Here is a 19,372-nt window from a genome sequence, read left to right as displayed (position 1 = left end):
TTCTAAGTGTACCTAGGTAAACTTTACTCTGAAAGAAACAGCCAGTATTCCACTATTTCTCCTCTTTTGCACCAAAGCAAATGAGTCAAGTGGTTTCAGGAACTGGCCCCATCACTGAGATGGAGAGGGCATATTGCATATTCACAAGAGCTAAAGATTGTTTTATTTACACTTCTATTGCTAGGGGCTGTGGAATGGAACATAATTCTATTTGCCAGACACTCTTCCTGGTGCAATAAGTTAGAGGAATTCTCAATTTATACATGGAGCTTATGCATAAAAGACAAGAGGCTAAGTAAGACTGCAGTGCCCAATGGACCATCTGGTGAACATTAGGTTTGTCAATAAATCACAAAAGCACCAGTTCATCAAGAAAATTCCATTTCAAACCACTGACAGGGAAAAAAAAAAAAAGATGGGGGGAAAAAACCCTCACAAAATTGGTATTTTGATATTTTATAAAAACAGGAGCATTAAATAACTTTAATCTATTTTCAATTATTTATTGGTTCTCTTATGATGATCACATGGCTTCACATCCTGCATGCTTAGCCCTTTGTGTTGTACACTAGAGCATCATGAAATAACTCGGTGCATGACCACAGGAGAAACTCCTCTCATTGCTCTCAGTCTTTCTCCTCACCATGGGTGATAACATAGCAGAGGTTCTTATAGTCAAGGTTCCCAGAGACATCTGGAGGGAAAGCAGCAAACATCTGGTTGATCTGCCAAAAGAGATAAGTGTCACAGAGTGTGGGACAGCAATATGAACACCTTTTCATTTTCAACCCAGCTCAGCTCCCTGGTGCCCCGGTCCTTTAACCACCACGGAAAAGTTTTCCTTGGGCTTGGTAAAATTGAAAGCAGAGTTGGAACATGACTGGTTAATAAAGTCCTGCTAGAATCCCACAAGTTCCCTGTTGAAAAGAGCTCTCTCTGGAACCCAGGTAAGCCCTGGTTGATAAAGGTACAGTCCAGCCTCCGTTCTGACTGGAACAGACTGTCCAGTCTGTTCTGTCCACAGACCAACTCCATCTCCTCTTCTGAAAATAAAGTCCCCCTAAATTCCTCCCAACCAGCTGAATCCATGCTTACACAAACCACCAAGTCAGTACCTCATGTCAGATTTCAGACCAAATAACACAGAAATGGAAACCAGAACACAGTCCCCACCCAAATCCACTTGGACTCCAGTAAATCAATTGCCCAGCTGCCCATGGGGAAGAACAGCTCGAGATAGGCCACACTTGCACTTGGATGGGAGTCCAAAGAATCTATTTGACTTTGATTTAGCCATGGAGCTCTTCACAAGAGATGCTTTGAATTGTTTCTAATTGCCAGAGCTGGCATCAACCTCCTCTCAGTCTGGATTTCAGCTAAATTCATGCATTTAAAGAGGGGCAAGGACTTAGTGTTGAGCAGGAGCTGGAGCTGGATTCCTGTTTTGAATAAAGTTCCTTACCTCTTCTTGACTGAACCGGTCTGCCTGTGTCATAAGCATTTCTTTGATGCTGTTCAAATAAAACAAAATAACCTGATTAAAGGCTGATAATGGCGCATGACAATTCAGATGGCAAGATCCCTCCTGAAGTTGCATGAAAGAAAATCCGTGTGACCACATAAATTAAAGCTGCTAATCCTTACATGATATTGTAAGAGATTTTCTGTGGGCACCCATCAGTGTCAATGCCTCGCTCTGCCAACTTATTTCGCTTTTGTGACATTTTATAGAGGTTTAAAATTGTTTAAGGTTATTACTGTAATTGAAATACAGCAATTTTGTATGCTTATCTTAACCTAAAATAGTAGGTTTCGTCACTTGCTGCTTAAAGTTTGGATCGCTTAACAAAACCAGAAAAAGAGAGAATATTTTCTGTAAAATCTGAGGATGAAAGGAACAGAGCATGAAATGAGAAAGAGAACTTGAAAGAGAACTCCAGCCGCTATTCCAAACCATCACCAGAGAATCCTTTATTTGCATGCAGCCATTCCCAGAGGAGCTGTGGAGCTGCATGAGCCCTGCTGTATTTCACGGTGCACTGTCCTGATCTGGAGTCACAGCTCTGTAACACGGAGCTTATCCCACGCACAATCTGCATCCCGTGCAATTACATCAAAGACAGTATTTTGGGGGCACACTCTCAGCTGATTTATCCTCTGTTTTAAACACATTGTGGGAAGGCAGTGGAGCATGTAATTTTTTTTTTTAACCTAAGTTTGGAGGTGATTAGAAAAGCCAGGAAGAATTATTTCTGGTTTTAGTCTAACCCCTGAAGATAAAATGTCTTTATACCTCCCCCAGTTGCTCATGTGCTGAGGGCAGCCCATTCACCACGTGCTGGGACATCCACCAGTATAAACTCACTTACATTCACATAAACATCCCTTCAATAACATCAATCATTTCCCCTTCCTGTAGAAGAATTCCTATATTAATCTCACAGTTTTCATTTACGCTGAAGAGGCAGAGTTGTTTCCTTTTTTCACTACCAAATGTATTCATACATTATCAGACACATTTCTGGAGCAGTAAAACAAACTGTAAAGCTGTGATAACAGGTGAGCAGTCTGTTGTACAAAAACAAAAGCTGAGGCAAATATAGAAATCTGGTTTGGTTTGTAGATTTGAAATTTTAAAAAAAAGCTGCTTTTTTTGAAGAATTTATTGTGGGGGAGTGAGAGAGGCAGCTCTTCTGGAGGAACCCTTTCTGCTTTTTGAAGGGAACATTTAAAACTTATTTATAATATAAATCATATCCGAACAGGAACACATCCAGGGGACCAAAATTCACCTACTGTGGGTGCAGATGTTCAGGCAAAACAGTAAATCCTCCCTTTCTGCTCCCATACACTGCATATGAGAAAAGTCCCTCAGACAGAAGTGCAGTTTGTGAGGCAAAGCTACAATTGCTCTCACAGCTCTGAGAAATGCGATTTATTTTTTTTTTCCCAGGAAAAGGCCACACATCCCAGTATGTAGCAGGGGCACATACATTTCTGCAGCTCTTGTTGGTATCAAATACACATTTGACATCCCAGAAAGGGAAAACTGAAAACAGAGTATTCTGGGCAATGAATAAGGATCTTACCCACAAGGACAAGTGTGAAAATATCTGTGCAAGCTTTGGGAAATATTCTGAAGTCACAGACAGAGCTTAAGCTATTGGATGTATTTTTCCTGTGTTACTTCACCATTCTCTGTAGTTTGCTGAGTTTCTTCATCTCTCTGTCTCAAGTTTCTGTTTCTGTTTCTGTTCTGTTCCTCTGGCCATTTGGTACGTGACTGCATTTTTGAAGGTGAATCCTCAAATGATCAGTGGGTGCAAGAGTAGAGCAATCATTCCCCTCAGCATAAATTGATTATTGGGTATGTATGCCCTGGACAAACAGCATGAGCAAATGTAAATAGGAAGTGTGATCCAGGAAGGAGCTTGGTGAATAGAAGGAAGCATTTACAGCAATTTTGTCGGAAGTCACAAATAAACTTCATCGCAAACAAGCCTGAATTAAAAAGAGATCTGGGCACTGTGTGTCTTCTATTCACATGCTTAAAGTATTTAGGGGAAAAGAAAAGATCAAATATCTAATTATAATCTTCTGATGCACAGCCCAGTAGGCTCTGGCACACTCATAAGGAAGAAGGACTGACTAAAGGATCTATGCACATTTTCCATTATTTATTTTATAGGGAAACACTCACAATTTCCAAAGCCAGAAATTATGCACTTTTTTTTTTCTTTTTGTATCTTGTTTTCTTTAGAAAGCTTATTTTCTTAAAAAAAAAAAAAATACCCCAAAAACCAAACCAAACCCCAAGTCTTCTGGAAAAAAATTAAAGAAAAATCCATTTGCCTTGACTTAGGAGTCTAAATGTTATCCCTTGTCCTGGCTCACATAAATTCCTTCAACAGTTACAAATACCTTGTTGCATTCTGATATTTTAAAAGCCTTTTTTAAAATGATCTGTGAAATCTCTGGGACATTTTTGGTTTTCCTCTGGGTGTGCCCTTTCTACAGTGGAAGAAAACAGGTAAGTGGGCAGAAGCAGAGCTCTACTGCTACGGGGAGGATCATGTCTATCTCAACAAACCCCTCCAAAATCCAGCATGCCTGGGACCTCCTCCATCCCCTGGGTCCGTTTTCATCTGGCCCAAATCTGAAAAGTTGCATTGGCCTGAGCATTAGGAACAGTTGGTGTTGGTCTGACACAGTCTGCCCCACGAGTGGCATTTGGAACCGAACCATCCAACCTTTCCAAACACTGCCCCAGTTTACACCAGCTGAGAATGGGACCGAGAGCGTTTTCTCTTTTTGACATCATGCTGTGGGAAGGGTTTCATGTGTGGTATAATGATGCAGACAAAAAAAGTCTGTCATTCAATTTGGAAGTAAGTTACAGACTCCTGGAGCTTCTGGAAAGGTTAGAAGGCTCCATCCTAGCTACCATCACATGGACTAAGTGAGTCATTTCCAGACTAGAGGTGAAAACATGCAGAGGGAAGAGACATAAAAATCCCCAGAAGGATGTTAACTCCATGAACATAAAAAAGAAGTTCTGATTAAAAGGTCAGCATGGCTGGTTTTGGGGAGAAACATTCCAGGATTTTTTAATACGGAGAAATATTATTTATTAGCATTAACTGTCACATTGAAATGGCTTCATGAACCAACAGAAAAAGTATTTAAAAACTTCAAATGTCTACATTTTGGAAGCATATGAATAGAAGTTAAACCTCAAAGACATCCACGGAATTGATTTAATGGTTTGTTCTGTAATGATCAACATTACCCTCGGGTCTAATAAGTAAACATTATGCTCTGTTGTGGTGATGAACTAAAACAATTGTCTAATGTTAGCAGTGCAGTGGGGGTGGGGACAAGGTTGACCTTTTCCATCAAGGAAAAATAAAATATTTCTCTCTCATCTTCATTTTGGAGTGTGATACTGCATTCCTAATTTGCCCCAAACTCCAACTGGCTTCCAGCATCCAAGGAATGTAGAGCTGGACACAGGGTGGCAAGCTGCAGATTTTGTATGCAGGATATTGTTACAGATAGTGGTGGGAAATACAACATTTCATGGGTTCTGGAGTATCAAAAGTTCGTATTCCATGGCTGTGATTTCACTACTGTGTGATCTGCCCTAGTTGGCAACAGGCTACATTTATTCTGTTGTTTGAGTCACTTCTGATATGATCCCCTGACTGTTCTTCCCAAGCTGTTTGGGTGATGTTAACCCCAAAACCATCAGGACAACTCTTAACCCTCTGTTCCTTCTGATTTATTGCTACATTCACTTGTGTTTTAATTAATTTGGAAGTTCTTACTCAAAGGACAGTTTCTATTATTTTGTATATTGCAAAAGTTATCAGACCCACTGGGGTACTGCCATAGAAAACCACCTTGGTAAAGGAAAGAAATATTGTACATAAATTTTACATTTTCAACTAACTTTTATCAATAATTGCAGATGATGTCATGGAAATCTCCACGGAGTTCTGGTCAGAGGCTATCACTCTATAAGCAGAAAAAATTGATGCAAATACAGTTTTGTAACTCATGGTTCCCTGATAAATTTCCTATACATATCATGCTTTATAAAATCTACCTGAAATGGCTGCTGCAGTAGAAGTACAGACCCCAAATTCACCATGAAATTTCAGCATATGAACAAATGTAAACATATGCATAAACTGAGGTACATAAAATGCTTCTCTGGGGCAATAAGCCCAACTTCCTCATCCTATGGCCTGATTTGATATAATTTCTCTCACTCACCTGAAAGTCCTGCTTGTACCATTCTGGCAGTGCAAGCAGGATTTGCATTTGTGCAAATACCTCTTATAGTCCTTTTACCTATTGCTTTGTTGGTGCAACAGGATATGAATACAAATTAGGTTCTGCCTCCTTATTTAAAAATAGCTGTATTGACAATAATTGCCAGATTATTAATAGTATTATTTGGTTTGGCTCTCACTGTATCTAGTGGAATTTTACAGCAAATTATTTCTAGAAGCAGAAGGCTCACATGATAAACACATAAAAAGAAAAATGTCCTGCACTAAAACCATGTCTCAGAGTTAATTAAATTGATCACTTTTTAAAAGAGGGGAGTAGCTTTCCCATTTTAGTCAAACACCAGACATTCATTTTAATTTTACATGTGGAGTTAATTTACAAAGAGTCATGTGTCAATTTATATCCAAACCTTCAGAAAGAGGCTATCTAATGGCCTACATGTGATTATATTTCCGTTGGCTCTTGCAATGTCTGAAGACAATAACATCTCTTTTTGGTATACAAATACATTCATACAACAGTCCAGACTTTTAACTCTGGCTTACAAAGCTAAATGTTTCTCTGCCTCTTAAAATCCTGTGAAAAATACAGCTTTTAAGCAGTTCTTTAAAACTGTGCAATTATTATTATTGTTGTTGTTCTTCTAAAGGATTTGAAATAAACTTACTAGTCTGCCTTTATGCGGCCTTTTCCTTCTGGGTCGAAAATCTTAAAAGCATTCAGAATTGTTTCTTCTGGGTCCGTGCCTAAAATTAATGAAATATAATTTAGAAGCCTGGATGTATTTCTCTGGCTGCAGAATACTTGCTAAGTAATTACATTCACTCGAAAACAGTGCAAAATGGAGAATTCTGCAGTTGTGGGTTTGGAGACAAAGGTTCTCTAAGTCGGCAGCATTTGTCATGTCAGATAAACAATAGAGGTGAATAGTTCAATGCTCAGAAGCTTAAAAATAATAACTCATATCTATTCTATGTCTGCAGGAGAGAAAACTTCCAGGAACTGGTCTCCAATATCAGTACCCAGAGGATTAGTGGCTTTCAGAAATGAAAATACAACAAACTGTTTCCCTCACTGGCTTCCTTTAATCTTGCACTGTACATTCCTTGTAAAAACACTTTTTGATGTTACTTGTTCTTCGCCATATAGAGAAGAGGTTATTTCCCTCACTAAAGGAAATAGAGCTCATCATAAAATCCAAATGCCAATGGAATGCAATGGAAACAGGATGATCAATGTGAGATGGTGATCTGCACTTAAATCCCATTGTGCTCTTCCCCTTAAGTGTCTGTTCATTAAGTGTTACTTACAGAAACAGGGTGGTTTAGAGAACTAGACTGTGGCTACAAGATTTTGCTTCTGCTCTTAGCTGGGCCACAGATTTTTGGTATGACTTTAATATTCCTGTCCCTCATTTCCCAGCAGTAAAATTATTGTAATGGTCTTTTTCTTCCTTCCATTATCTATCCCATCTCTTTAGACTGGAAAACATTTGTGTCAGGGACTCATTTTCACAGTGCCTTTATCTTGGCTGGGGCTTCTGACTATTCTGTAATACTACAGTATTCTGAGTACACTCATTTTCAACCCACACCAAAGGATACACTGTGTACTCTGTTTCTGACTATTCCCCAATATTTCAAAATATTACCATAGTATACATTATATAAATCTTTGTAAGTGTAAGAAACCACATTTACAAGAAGATGAACTGGTTCCATGGGCAAAATGAAGCTATTTGGTATGCTGAAAGAGTGATTAAAAAAGGATACAACACAAAGGGTTGCAGATTCAAAGTTTGTTTCAAAGTTTGGCAGAGGTAGAACCATAACAGAACCTAGCCAAGGCTCCTGCTCTACAGACTCTCCTGATGCCTTCACAGTTTCCTTTGTTTGCAAGATTTCACAAGGATTAGCAGGATCCTAGAGGATATAATAGTGAACAAACCTCGGGCTATATGGCCTCCTCCTTGCCACACAATGGCCACGTATATTATTTTTGCCAAGCTGTAGGCGATGTATTCAAACTGCAATGAATCTGTGATCAATACAAAGAGCATTGGTGTTTAATGAGTGTTTTGATTGTCCCATGAAGAGAAACATCCCCCAGCTCCAAGGAGAGGGCTGCATTTTAAGTAGTCACCGCTGTGGGGGGGATTTTTTTTCCTTACTGTGTTTTACATTTTCTACTCTGTCATATCCTTGGACTTTGGCTTTGAAGAGACGCAGTGCAGCAGGCATTCTTTATTGATTAGCTGGTAAATAAAGTGGTTTCTTTGATGTGCGGCATCTCTGTTTTCTGTACAAATTGTATTATTCTGACTCCCTGTAGAAGCAGCTCCATGTGGTTGGCATTAACATAAACCGAGTTTTGTTAGCTGTTCATCTGGCATCATAATCTCAACATACAAAGCTAGAGCTCATCCTGAAAATCCCAGCTTCCCCTTTATGACAGAAATCAATTACAGCACAACAAATTTTACTTAGAAAGCACCTTTCACCAAATTCTCTGAGTGGTACTTAGCTAATAAAGAGTGTTGCAAAATTGCCATATCCACTTCCTCTAGCCCTTTCTCCCTTTCTAATTGCACTACAAAGGCTCTTCATCCCAATTAGTTTTGATTGGGAATGTGCAGTCTTTTGGCTCTGCTTCCTTTGCATGACAAACCCAACCAGAAGGGCATGACAAGCACAGCTGTGATTTTCCCTTCACCAAATGGAAATTAAAAAAACCCTCCTCCTTTGCTAGTAGCCAACAGGAAACCTGCAGACAAGAGGGTTCTGCTTTGCCATTCACCTTCCTGTGCTGGCTCTGTTTTTAGGCCACAGGATTGGCAGGGCCAGAGGCTTTGCCAGCTCCAGCAACTGTGCAGGGCAAGGGGGAAGAGGGGAGAGGAGGAAGAAGAGCTCATTTCCATGCTCACAAATGCAATGGGCAGCAGGGCACCCCACAACAAACATTCACAGGACATCCCAGGAGGAAGAATATGGAGGAGGGCACTCCCTCCTCTGCCAGAAGACACCTGGAATGTCCTGGGAGAGGTACCACAGGCAGGTTGATGTCTGGGTAATAAAATCCCCTCCTCAGTCATCCTTCATCACGTCTTGTGCTTCCCAGACTTCCTGCCCTCTTTAGCAAGAGTGTCTTTCTTCCAGAACCAACTACATGAATTCTTTCTTTCAAACCTCTCTGTTTTCTATTCCAAGCATAGAAAAACCTTCACTGGAATTGTGTTCAGCAATATAAAGCCAGAGTCCAGCAACAAAACAATAAATGTTTTTAAGAAGATAGCATCAGATTTTTTTCCATTTTTCTATTCATTGGTTATTTTAACAAACTTCTGGAATATGCTTGGCTAAGGCCAGCCCTGCTTTTAAGGCTTTCGCTTTTCTCTTATGTCTGAGGAAGATTACTGGTGTTCTATCTTGGCCTCACATCCCCTCTCTTGCAGTTTGCAGCCATTAACTGGAGAAGACATGACTAAATTAGCAGCTCACACAGCAAATTTATACCCACATTTCCTGAACTTCCCACAGTGTTCCCTATATATTCTGTGGCAATGGGTAAAATCTCTCTCCCTTATCATTGTAAATCCACTGAAATTTAATTATTTCAATTTATCCACTCCATTAAGGGTTATTCAGTGAAATCTTCACCTAATGGCAAAATCACTACTGACCTCAAGTGACACTGAGGCTGGGCCACTGAGTTACAGTGAATACAGAAAATGAGGGAAGCCCAAGTTTGCTCAATGTGACAAAGGAGCCCCAAAAGGATGGTTTTTTGAGAAAAAACTAAGAACACTGGTCAGTGTTTACTCAGATAACACTGGGAGTGCTATGGCTAGAGCATGAGCATGAGTTCAGCCCATGAGCCTTCTGAGGGTGAATAACTCCCCTGCACTGTGCTCCAGGCTGCTGAGGTTTCAGCACTTTCTGGACCCCAGCTCACCCCTTTCATGTTAGCTTGTGTAAGTTAAGTCACACCTTTGAATTGTCCTCTGCACCGTCCCTTAGCCTTTCATTCCTCCCCTCTGTCTGCAAATCTGGAGATCCCTCCTTGCCTCTAAGCATTGTTCCGTGGAGACATTATTGTAATTTGCAAGGTGCTGAGATATTTCAGTGCTGAGGATCTCTGACAGATACCTCTCCAATCCCCCAGAGGTACTTACCTTTCAGCTTTTCCCCAAACATTGTAAGGAAGACAGTGAAGTTAATAGGACCTGGCGCCTCCTTCACCATGTCTTCAAGCTCTTCATTCTTGACATTCAGACGACCTGCAGCAGAGATCATTTTTCATAATAAATCACAAATTGTGTTTCAAAAAATGATTCCCATTCATCTCCTCCCACTGGGGAGCTCAGGGCTCTGTGCAACTTTGCTAATAGCATGGTAGAACACAACTCCCGAATACCCCAGTGAAAAAGAAATTGGCAGAGCTGGCTCTGAGATCAAAGGGTGACTGAAGGAGCAAGAAGGATAAATAACACAGGCATGGCCAGCAGTGGATGAGAGAAGGGGCACTTCCAAATAAACTGCTTTTTGGGTTAGGGCTTTTTTTTTTTTTACCTCAGGTAAAATATGGGCCCCACTGATATTAATATAGCACAGATCAAAGTGACTGAAGTGAATCCAAGGTCTCAGTCTTTGCCCTCCTGTATATTGAGACACCTCTCTGAGTAGAGGGCAGATGGATGAGCTGAGTAGTGGTATCCCTTCCCCATCTTTGTGCAGCCCTATTGATGAGAATTTAGACCCTGGCAACCCTCCTCAAATTGAGTCGTAATTTGCTGTGAATGTACTTCACAGGCACTGAAAGGCTTCACTGAACAGAAAAGAGCAGAACTTGGCCTTAAGAAATAAATATTTCAGGGTAACAGTAGCTACAGGCCAAAGTTTGCAAACCTCATTGTCACAATAAAGAGTTCAGGAGCTTCTGCTCCTTGCACTGACTCTGCTGGCGTCTGATTCCACCCCAGGGAGTACTAAAGATTCTTATCAAGCTCTTTTTAATAAGCTCCAGATGGCAAAAGCCCAAATGCCTACATCACTGTTCAAGCCTCAAATGCTGCAACAAGGATACAACTCCAGATTTGGGATCATGAGTGCTTGAATTTTTTTCTTTCCTTAGGAAGACTGGCTCTAAACGGCTTGATATTATCAAGACTGTGATAGCCATGGAATGGACAATACCTAATCTCATGACATGCACATTTCACCCCACACAAACTCAGAGCAGCACAGAACCTCACATGGAGCCCTCCTAGGTTTGTGTGGGCAGAGGGGCAGCTAGTCCATGACTGCAGTGCTAATCAGTGGATATTCCATGGCTCCCAGATGAAAAAGATGCAGCCTGGGAAGCTTGGATTCAGAGGCAAACCAGAGATTCCTGGCATGGACCCCTGCTTGGGTGGGCTTCTTCTGAAATAGTTGCAGGGGAGGGACCAGACCTTCATTCCAGTCCCTGCTCAGGAGACTTTCCAGCTGGAGCTCCATAGTGAGATCCCAGCTACCACAGGGAGAAAGGTCGAACTGAACAGCTTCCCTTTTGCCCCCTGTGTATCTCATGTCTTCCTCCACTGTCATTCTAATACCAACCTTTCTTCTGTGCTTCAAATTGAGACAGCATATCTCTTAAGTATTGAATTATTGGTTTACCTAGTGCAGCAAATGTGTCTCTCAAGTCTGCTTTGTCAATAAAGCCATCCCTGTTCTGATCCATGATGGTAAAAGCCTGTGGAAAGAAGAAGAAACAGGTATTGCCATTTCCACTGCACAGGACAGTGCTTCAATCACACACATCAGTCCATGGGAGGATGATATTCATGCTGTAAAAAGGAATGTTTAACTTCATTTGATTCCTCCACATCATTGCACTTTCCTCACTTTCAACACATTACTGTATCTTGGCAAGGGGCTTAATTAAACCCACCCAAACTACTTCTTACTAAATTAATGCTCAGTGCAGCGTGCATTGGGCTGAAGCCAATGCTGGCAGCTCCAACCATTCAGCCCTTAACCCATAAAAGTTTGAATTAGGGAGGCTTTAGTCAGGGTGGATTTAGCTAGAGGTTGCTCTGTGTTCATACCTCCCCCATAACCCATTCTTTGAATGAAGCTGAAATGTTTCTGTAAAGCATTTCATTTCTGTGGATATCTCTCTGCTATCAACCTGAAGTCAATTCCTTCTGGGTCTTAGAATGATCCATCACACATAGATAGCTGAACTTTCAAAAGTACAGAGAAATGTAGGTTCCATAAGATTATTTATTTATTCAAAGTTTTTTCCCCTTTCCAATGCACTGCATCTTTGAGACTGTATTGTGTGCTCTGTCTGACATTGTGGTGCTGACCTTGAATACTCTTATCAGGCAAAATTTAACTTTTGATAGAAAAAAACAGTGGTGTTTTTTTTTTTTAATTTTCAGCCAACGTAGACTTTGTATGCTCTAACCATTGTTTACCAAACCAGCTAACTGCTCATCTATCTGTTCACCCATTTGCGTGTCCATCTCTTGGCTGCCATCACACTTGCAATGTTTCACTGATTTGGAAAGATTTTAATGACCTGAAATTCCCTTGGTCATGCTATGGGGAATATTACTTGATCCTGGCATGACTCTGAAGCTGGTTATCTGTCTGACAGGCACATCAGTATGGGAGAGTATCTTTGCAATGGCCAGGAATTATTATTTCTTCAGTCAGTGCTCCCCTGAGATTGCAGTAACTTGCAGAGTTTTAAAGTCTGCTGCCCTACAGGGTGCACTTCTTCCCATGACCAAATTATCTCCACATATCTTCAGGTATTTTCTCCTCCAGTTTCTTGCAAAGCCCCACTGCTCACAGCCCAGTTTGCCCATGAGGCTCCTTTCAGTATTATGTTCATAATCTTACATTTACTTTCCAAACTATCCCCTTGCAAAAAATTAAGCCCAACTCTTCAGAGATGTTTTGCCCTTGCTTTAAATGGTGATTCCCCACAATTTGGAAGCAAAAGAGAAAGAAAATATGAAGAGCAAAGCTGAACACAGGCAGCTCACAAGAGACAGGAAGAGCATCAGGCACTGTAATGGATGAATTTTAAACAACATAACAGCAATGCTGAAACATTTGCTGATGAACTGGTTGAAATCTCTAGATAAAAATGTTCTAATCCAAACCAGCTTTTTAGAAATATGTGTCCCAAATATGCAGTTCTTAGACATAACATGGTTTTGGGTTTCACTTGACCACTCCATTGCCTCATGCTTTTGCCATTATTCTGCCACCATTCCCCTAGAAATGCTCCTGGAATTATCATATTTAGAGAAGATCAAATAATGGCATTTTGTCCAGTTCTTTCTGTTGGTCCATCTTCAAACAGGAATTCTTGGAGAAAATAAAATGGAGGTTCCTAGTATATGGAGAAGAAGTGGGAGAAGAGAGTAAAAATGTTCCCATTGACTATGGAGAAATGATTAGTGGTTCCAATTAGATTAGCTGGGTCATATTTCCAGGTCTTGCCTTCTCGTCCATCACTGAGCTTTCCTGGTGGGAATCCTCAGGAAAAGTAAACTTGAAAGCACAAAATGAAACAGCAGATATTTATCACACTGGAAATTGATTTGGAGATATGAGTTAGAAAAAATGGGGGGAAAAATCAGTAATTTAAAATGACAAACCAGTGCAGAATATGGTGGTCTCATGGACACTCAAGATCGTCCACACAGAAAAAGAGCACAAACTCATCAAACAGATTATCTGTCTTTTATATGCTCCAGTTTTTAGGCCACCCCATCAGTTTTACCTCTTCACAGGTAACTGGTCAAAGAACCTACAATGCCTGGAATACCAAATCCCTTGGGAACTGAAAGATGCTTAGTTCATCTCCACATGTTGTCTTGTTTTATTGGCATTGGTGGAGAAAGCTGGCTGAGGGCTTCTTGGCATTTTCATTTCTAGTTTGTGGGCAGCATTAGAGGGGCACAGACAAATACTTTCTGTTGCTGTTGTGAAATAGAGCACAAATGCAAGCCCTGGTTCAGCCTGACATCTGTATTCAGGGCAATACTTGAGCATGTAAGACTATTCTTATTTAAAATACCACTTAACTTTAAATATGTGCTCAAGTGTTTTCCTGAATCATGGCTGATGTGGATGAGATGACCCTTTTCCTTTATTTTGGGGTGGGGGGTCTCAGCGCTTTTCAAGTAAATTTAGAGCTTGAAACAGGGGAGTGGGTGAAGGAAGTAAGGAAAGAAAGAAAGAATGAAAGAAAGAGAAAACAAACACAAAAGGAAAATTATCTACCAGCCAAAACCACAGGGATGATTCAGAAAAAAACTGTGTGTTCTCTTAAAGCAGATGGAGAATTGAATAAGGATTACAATCAGAACCTATGTTATTCATTAGCAATAACAGGACACTATAGAGAACAGCAGAGCAGTGACCAACCTCTTTGAACTCCTGGATCTGGGTTTGTTCAAACATAGAGAAAACATTGGAACCGCCTTCTATCTTCTTCTTTGCCTTTTTGGGAGCCTGCAAAACAAATAAGAAGATCAAATACATATTCATTTGTCTTTTAAGCACCCATGAAAACAAATTACATCTTCAACAGAGGGTAAGAACTACACAGTTAAGTAATACAAGAGGACTGTGCTTTGTTAATACAAGGTTTTAAAATTCAGTCTTATACACAGATAGATTTAGATACATATATATAGGATTGAATATACATATATATATATATTTATACTAGGGATAAAAATTGCTGCCTTATTAACAGATTGAGGCTTTTTGCCACTCCCTGCTGTGTCCTGGGACCTGACAGCTCAGATAAACCAGGACAGGTTGTCACTGTGCTGCCCTCAAAAAGGTGAGGCACCCAAAGTGTGACTCAGTATCCTGCCTGGTGCACTGCTCTCCCCTGAGAGCTGCAGGGTCACCTCCACCTCAAAGGATCCCAGACCACTTCACACAGGGACCACTCTCCTTCCACACTGGCTCTGCAGAGCTCAGGGGTGATACCCCTTGGTGTGAAGTGGTGTCACTTGGAGATATGTGCTAGAATTCCCAGCCTGCAGGTCTCAAGAAATTCCAGAATTCAGGTAAGTGCCTGCAAGGGTTCCTTCTTCCCAGTTCCGGTACTGGGACTGGCAGCCAGACTCCAAACAAGGCCCTGCATGAAAACTCAGCTCAGAAACTACAAAAGGAAGTTATATCATTTCCTACTCACAAGGAAATGTTTAGAAATCTGCTCAGTCTGGACCAGGACTGACAGAACAGATTAAACCTTCCCATTCAGGAGCACCTTCAACTCTTGGGGTCTCTATTCCTGCACCAACCTATGGCACTGCAGTCAGTACCTTACCAGTCCACCTTATTTTAATATTCAAGATAGTCATCTTAATGGAAGGGCAGGACTGCTTTTATCACCATTCTCCAGTCTGGAGGCTGAGACAGAGCAAGATTGGGAAAAGAGCTACAATGATATCTAAGAATCTAATGCTCACTAAAAATCAGTCAGAACTAGGCTTCATTAAATATCTTTGAATAAGGACCCAACCAGCTTGCCTGGGACAATATAGTTCTTGCTCTGCTGTAAAGAATAAAATCTGTGATTCCAAAGGATTACAGAAGTGTTTTAACCACAGTGTTTTCCTTACTTGGGGCAGCATAATGAGCTGCATTGCCTTTTGAGTTCCCTTCCAGACAGATTATTCTTTTTTTTATCATTTTTACTTTTAAACTTCATTATCATAGTCCCACCTGGTTCTCGTGTCACAGAAAATTAGTCTTACTTAGTTTGGGCTATTCTGCATGAAACAGAAGGCAACTTGCACTGTCTCCTTTCATCAAAATAAAAAAGCCTGTGAAAGTTCAAATTCAATACTGATTTCAAATATCCTGAGGAGCAGAGCAGCTCAAGGAAATATTCCCACTTGACTCTGTTTGAAGCATACATTGTCTGATCAATTTAATTTGCCAGGCAGATTTCTGCAGTCAGCCACCCTGGTTTAGATCCCAGGATATGGAAGGGGGGAAATTAGGGCAATGTTAGACACTCTCCCACATACCCACACTCCAGACCTGTCAAGCTCCTATCAGCTAATTCAAAGAACTAAAATCTGGAAATAGAAATGGAAATTAAGTGAAAAATATACTTGTAGTGAGGATAAAAACAAGGATAGAATACCACCACAGGCATGGAAAAAAGAAGTTAATAAGTGGAATGTTTAATGAATGTAGAAATATTGATTTTGGAATAAACAGATTCCCTCGTCCTCCTCCACATGAAATAAGTGTTATTTTGAGCAGTAATGGGCAATCTTCCACATAACGTGAGGTGCCTGGAGGAGGCTTTCAACACTTCCAGATCGAATGGAAATATTCAGAACAATCCTACATATTTACATGTATTTGTTCCCTGAGGTAAAGGGGAAGCAGATGTTACCCAGGGGAGAGCACAGCCAGCTGTGGGGGCACTGACAGCAGGGCTGGGGGCTCGGGTGGGGCAGTGGGGCTGGTTCTGCTGGGCTCCTGGAGCTGCTCCCTCTGGACACAAAACAGGCTTTGCCTTCCTCATGGTCTGTCCTACTGTGGCCAAACACAGCACCAATGCTCAGCCTGATAAATATTCCCCGTGCCAGCAAAACATCTGCATTTTTTCAGCTATCACCAGAACCATGGACAGTGGGGTCCAGCTCTTTTAAATGCCAAACACTGGCAATTCCTCCATTATTCCTCAGTTTATTGGGTTCTCTGGGCTGTAAGGCTTCAAGCAAGGGCTATAGTTGTAAGGAAGGATCAGATAAATATGAGAGCTGCAGCTCAATAATCTATTAGAAACAGACCAGCAAGTCAAAAACCACCCAAAAAGCTTCTGTACATTAGTGAAGTCCTTTTCAAGGCAAAGAAGATTATTTAGGGAACAATTACTGTAGTGTCATAGAACCATAGAATGTTTTGGGTTTGGAGGGACCTTAAAAATAATTTACTTCCAGCCTAGAATAAGTGCTAGAAAAATTCGTCCTAATATATTTATTCACTGTTACTCTCTAGTGTGTTTTTCTCCAGGGATGACAGAGGAGATCGGTGCCCATGATGCTCAATTTTTAATTTTTCTACTGAAGGTCTGGATATGGATCCTATTTATGACCTGCTCATAAATAGGAAGGGGCTGAGACCACCAATACATTTCACAGGGACCTGTGAACAGCTGCCAGCTCGGCGTGGTTTCCAACACCAGGTTCAAACTAAGTCTTGTAGCATCCAACAGAGTGCATCTTGGATTACCATTCCCAGTACTGGAATGCATCTTACCTGCCCTAAAAAGCCAGAAAAATCATAATCACAGGAAGAACTGCACCCCAATTTTGCACAAGCTGTGGGCAGGGAGGTGCTATGAGGAGGAAGGCTGACAGAGAAGTAGGTGGAGCAGGAACAGAACACAGTTCATTGTCTTTCTGGTGGGTAACCTGAATTAAAAGACAGCTCTAAGAGCACAGAAGTAGGTCTGTGTTACAGTAAAGAATAACTCTGAGAACAGAGTAGTTCTGTGCTGCTGTCTGACAATTCCAAACACTCCAGAATTTTTTAATGAACACAATCAGGATTCTGATTCCAGACCCCCTGAAAGAATGGCATATTAAAAGGAACATCACAGAACTGAGCAAACATATGGCTTCTGAGATGTCAAGGATTTAGTAGGTGACCCACAGAGGAGAAAGTGGGTGACTGACACATCACTTCTGCCTGCCTTGATTTCCCCACTCTTGAAACCAAAGTGTGCCAGGCTGCACTTTGCAAAGATAGAGCAGCTCTCATTGCAACATGTGCTGTGAGACTGACATACAAAACGTGCCAGATGAGAAACTGAAAAGCTGAGGGTCCCCTGGGCTTGGATTCCGAGGCCTCAATAGCACAGCAGTGGGAAGAATGTTGCAACAACTGAACAAGCCTATTAATATTCCTGCCTGAGCATATTAATCATCCCATTGTGAAGAAAACAACACTTCACTTTAGAGGAGAAACCACAGGCTTGTCGCGTATCACTCATTTGTCTTACCAGTGTTAGCACTCTTTCAATTAGCCTGGATTTTAAAGGGTCTTTTTTTTTGCTGTTGTTTTGTTTGGTCGGTTTTGGTTTGTTTTAGAGGCTTTAAATGAAGAAATGGAGCCATACCAAAATCTGGTCCCAAGGAAACTCTGTTGTACCAGACATTTTCTTTAAGCTGAGTTTCCCTCACTGAGGTTCTTTATATTTCTCCTTTCTGGCAGTGTCAGGGAGCCCAAAAAGAGCCAGGGTGTGCAGGGACAGAGGCAGACAGAGATAATGAGTGTGTGTGGCCTTTGCCTCTCTGGATGTAAGAATAGGGATCCATTTTTTATATGCTGCAAAGGTGTGTGTGGGGATGTTCAGGTGAATTAGAGGCAAATTTATTTCAGGGTGACCTAGAAGAAAAAGGGGCAGGGGAATCAGTTTCTGTCTCTACATACAAAGGAGGAAGGAGATGAAAATACCTTGTTCTTACTTCAGAACATGAGACATTGTTGGGCCTGATAAATTCATAAAGAGGCAATTCTAGAGCAGATCCATGACACTGGATTATTGCAGAGCTTTATCATCTCCACCCATTAGTGAGTTTTGAAGATAACTCAGAAAAATGTGGAAAACCAGGCAAATTGTTGGAGGGTGAGCAAAGTCCCTCAGGGGCTGCTCAGGGGACACTTGTACCCTTCAGTAAATAGGAAATAGCCAACTTCCACTTGGCATTTCCTACAGCACAGGAACATCTCCCCAGTCAGGAGAGATGGGCAGCACTCTGCCACAAGTCACAGCTTTGGTTTGGTTTGGTTTGGTGTGGTGTGGTTTGGTTTGGTTTGGTTTGGTTTGGTTTGGTGGGGTGTGGTTTGGTTTGGTTTGGTTTGGTTTGGTGGGGTGTGGTTTGGTTTGGTTTGGTTTGGTTTGGTGTGGTGTGGTGTGGTGTGGTTTGGTTTGGTTTGGTTTGGTGTGGTGTGGTTTGGTTTGGTTTGGTTTGGTTTGGTGTGGTGTGGTTTGGTTTGGTGTGGTGTGGTTTGGTTTGGTTTGGTTTGGTTTGGTTTGGTTTGGTTTGGTTTGGTGTGGTGTGGTTTGGTTTGGTTTGTTTTGGTGTGGTGTGGTTTGGCTTGGTGTGATTTAGGGAGGTCACTTCCTTGTTTAGTCTACCATTCTCTAAGCCCCTCAAAAAATACTCTTAATAATTAATGATGACACAGTGTGGTGTTCCTGACAGCAAAGTCAAAAACACAAGCAGAAACACTTCCCTACTCAGCCATTTATTGTCTCTTCTTCTAATTTTTCTACCAGAGACAACTTCAGTGGATAAGCAGGGAGAGAGCCCTGCAGGGACAATCAGCAGTGGACATTGTTAAGAGCCTGATTCTGTCCTCTTGTACCCTTAAGTGTTTATTCAGCCCAGACATAAGATACCACCAGGTTTTTACTGTTCCACATTTTGTACTTCCTTCCCCTGCAACTACATCTACAACTACAGAAAAGACAGAATCATCCATCATTTTGGTCAGACTCTGTCCCCTGCTGCGATCCACTG

General features: G+C 41.3%; 1 protein-coding gene across 2 annotated transcripts in view; it reads right to left on the bottom strand.

Moving 5' to 3' along the window:
• Positions 1 to 626: 626 nt before the first annotated feature.
• MYL10 (myosin light chain 10) overlaps positions 627 to 19,372 on the bottom strand; it is an 18,824-nt gene continuing 78 nt past the window's right edge. Inside the window, exons 2-7 of one of the 2 annotated variants that reach the window (XM_062506994.1) lie at positions 14,232 to 14,290; positions 11,457 to 11,532; positions 9,971 to 10,075; positions 6,467 to 6,545; positions 1,463 to 1,511; positions 627 to 725 (exon numbers count right to left, since the gene is read on the bottom strand). In XM_062506994.1, coding sequence (XP_062362978.1) covers positions 627 to 725; positions 1,463 to 1,511; positions 6,467 to 6,545; positions 9,971 to 10,075; positions 11,457 to 11,532; positions 14,232 to 14,267 — 444 coding nt within the window. In that variant the 5' untranslated portion in view covers positions 14,268 to 14,290. Of the gene's footprint in view, positions 726 to 1,462; positions 1,512 to 6,466; positions 6,546 to 9,970; positions 10,076 to 11,456; positions 11,533 to 14,231; positions 14,313 to 19,372 lie in introns of those variants that run through there. The other variant, XM_062506993.1, reaches the window with a different exon arrangement.

The sequence above is a fragment of the Cinclus cinclus genome, chromosome 22 (assembly GCF_963662255.1).
Source record: "Cinclus cinclus chromosome 22, bCinCin1.1, whole genome shotgun sequence".
Classification (NCBI taxonomy): domain Eukaryota; kingdom Metazoa; phylum Chordata; class Aves; order Passeriformes; family Cinclidae; genus Cinclus; species Cinclus cinclus.
Note: the sequence above shows the minus strand (reverse complement) of the source record. Positions and strands in the feature narration are given on the sequence as shown.